This window comes from Sphaeroforma arctica, assembly GCF_001186125.1.
Source record: "Sphaeroforma arctica JP610 unplaced genomic scaffold supercont1.4798, whole genome shotgun sequence".
NCBI lineage: Eukaryota > Ichthyosporea > Ichthyophonida > Sphaeroforma > Sphaeroforma arctica.
The window spans coordinates 1-2,263 of NW_014035760.1; the positions used below are offsets into that span (position 1 = coordinate 1).

The 2,263-nt window shown below is 39.5% G+C and overlaps 1 protein-coding gene across 1 annotated transcript; it reads left to right on the top strand.

The window, feature by feature from the left end:
* Positions 1-482: 482 nt before the first annotated feature.
* On the top strand, positions 483-1,093 carry SARC_14571 (hypothetical protein). Its single transcript, XM_014291297.1, has one exon. The coding sequence runs from the start codon at positions 559-561 to the stop codon at positions 1,039-1,041; it is 483 nt and encodes a 160-aa protein (XP_014146772.1). The 5' UTR covers positions 483-558; the 3' UTR covers positions 1,042-1,093.
* Positions 1,094-2,263: the final 1,170 nt, after the last annotated feature.

Sequence of the window (2,263 nt, forward strand, 5' to 3'; positions counted from 1 at the left end):
GACTCCTCCTCTCTCTCTCTCTCTCTCTCTATTACTCGTCGCCTCTGCTGGAGAGAGAGAAGGGAACACAGTGAACACACAGTTACACATTCTCTCTCATTCTACTATATGTACAACAGAGGGAGTATTTAGTTATTAATAGTACAGACCAGAGTTTGCGAGAGACAGTGATTTGTTTTGTGCAAAAAAAATAGAGACCATATGTCCCGGTCCGCATCTCGTACTTCTAGTACAAAATTACAATATTATAAATAAAAAAATGTAGATCGGTCAAACGAGAGGCTGGGCGATCTGGACCAATCTATTTTAGTGGTATGTATCAATGAATTACAACTTACACTGCAACCATATCCAAATATGGCAATAAAGGCAAAGAGTAGCGATAAAAAAAATAGAAAATCAGTGCAATCATTTTCGTTTGGACTGGGCATGTGGGACAGAGAGAGGCACCTATACACCGCTCATTTAAAAAATTGGATATAGAACAATAGGTCTCGGTTCCAGCATTAGCATATATTCATTATTAGACAAGAGAACATCCTATCGAGGAATAATAATATGGCTGACATCACCGCACTTAAGCCATTTGAGGGACGTCGCTCATTAGACATGTCCACCTGCGATGGTGTGTCTGAGATGTTGGCTCATGGAGGAACCGGCTTGATCAAGAGAAAATTGCTTACCTCGCTAGCTATGGACTTCGAAGTTGTGCCCCTTGCCGAGAACGGCAAGGTTTTCATCATTGAAAAGCAGTACACAACCTTTGTGAACAAGCATGTTAAGCTTGAGGTCGGTATGGATAACCAGTTCAAGAGCTACGTGCCATACTACGATGATGCTTTCGGTGTCGACGTCGGGAAGGCTTGCAAGTACAACGCCAGCAATGGACACATGTATTCCCATGCTACGTCAACTGGTAAGCACCTGGGATACGAATGGGACGAGGATCGTTACATTGAGGGCGGTGATTTCCACTGGATCACCGTTTTGAAGTATAAGGGCAAAGAGACTACGCATCATCGTGTATTCCTCCAGAAGTAAATTCGCAGCCACAACTCATGGCCAAATATAGCTAAATAAATATCTCGAACCGTTGTTGATATAGTGCGTTGTTGTCTTGTCCCGTTTTAGTTTCAGTTGTTTCCATGGTTGATAGTAAGCAGCGCGTGACTTCATACCAATATTCGATAACAACTACCTATGCTGTGTGATACCAAGTTATCCCGTGTATTGATGATTCCATCATAGCTGAGTGCACGCGCGTATGTAGCAAACGGTGAAAGTGCTTCTATGCGAATAGTATATATAGCGTGTGTAGGGCCCGTGTGTGTCATGTTATTCTGTATAACCGTTACCGGCAACTCGTTCAAAATATATAGATTTTGCCGATAACTTCAACCGCTTTGAAAACGGTTGTCGAGGGAGTGCATTCAATTATTCATCGAAACACGTGTTCCGATGTGCGTGTAAAATTATAATTTCTATACCAGCCCTTATCGTATTATACATATACGACTCTTATGTGCCAGCACCATCGCAGTTCTGTTTTCTTCAATCTGACCATATATTTGACGACAGGGATATACTGACAATATTTTCGATAAAACCATAAGATATTGAAGAATGGAAGGTTGGCAACTACCCTGTTGTAGAGAGTTCGTTATCGGTATCAACTACACCAAGAAAATCGTGATGAAGATCACTAGCAACACTCAACAAGAAAGCCCGTGGCGATCATAATGATGACTGCAAGTCCCTCAAAACAACAGTGGAACTTAGAATCGCTTGATTGCAGGTACGATTGTTCATGTATCACGAAAATCAACACATTTTACCTTCGTCCTATACCACCTCCGAAACTGAAATAATTGGTATTTAATGCACTGCATATATTCGATAATACAGCACCAGGGTGGGGACTAGGGTACCCGCCGCAGTACCATTGCAAAACAAGCTATTTAATTTGATAGGGATATACCGCCGATGCGTATACCAATATATATGCTAACATATATGCCAATATATATAAATATATATATAAACATATATATATATATATATATATATATATATATGTGTGTGTGTGTGTGTGTGTGTGTGTGTGTGTGTGTGTGTGTGTGTGTGTGTATGTATATATATATATATATATATGTATGTATGTATGTATGAATGTATGTATGTATGTATGTATGTATATGTATATATGTATGTATATATGCATATATGTATGTATGTATGTATGTATGTATGTATGTATTTATGT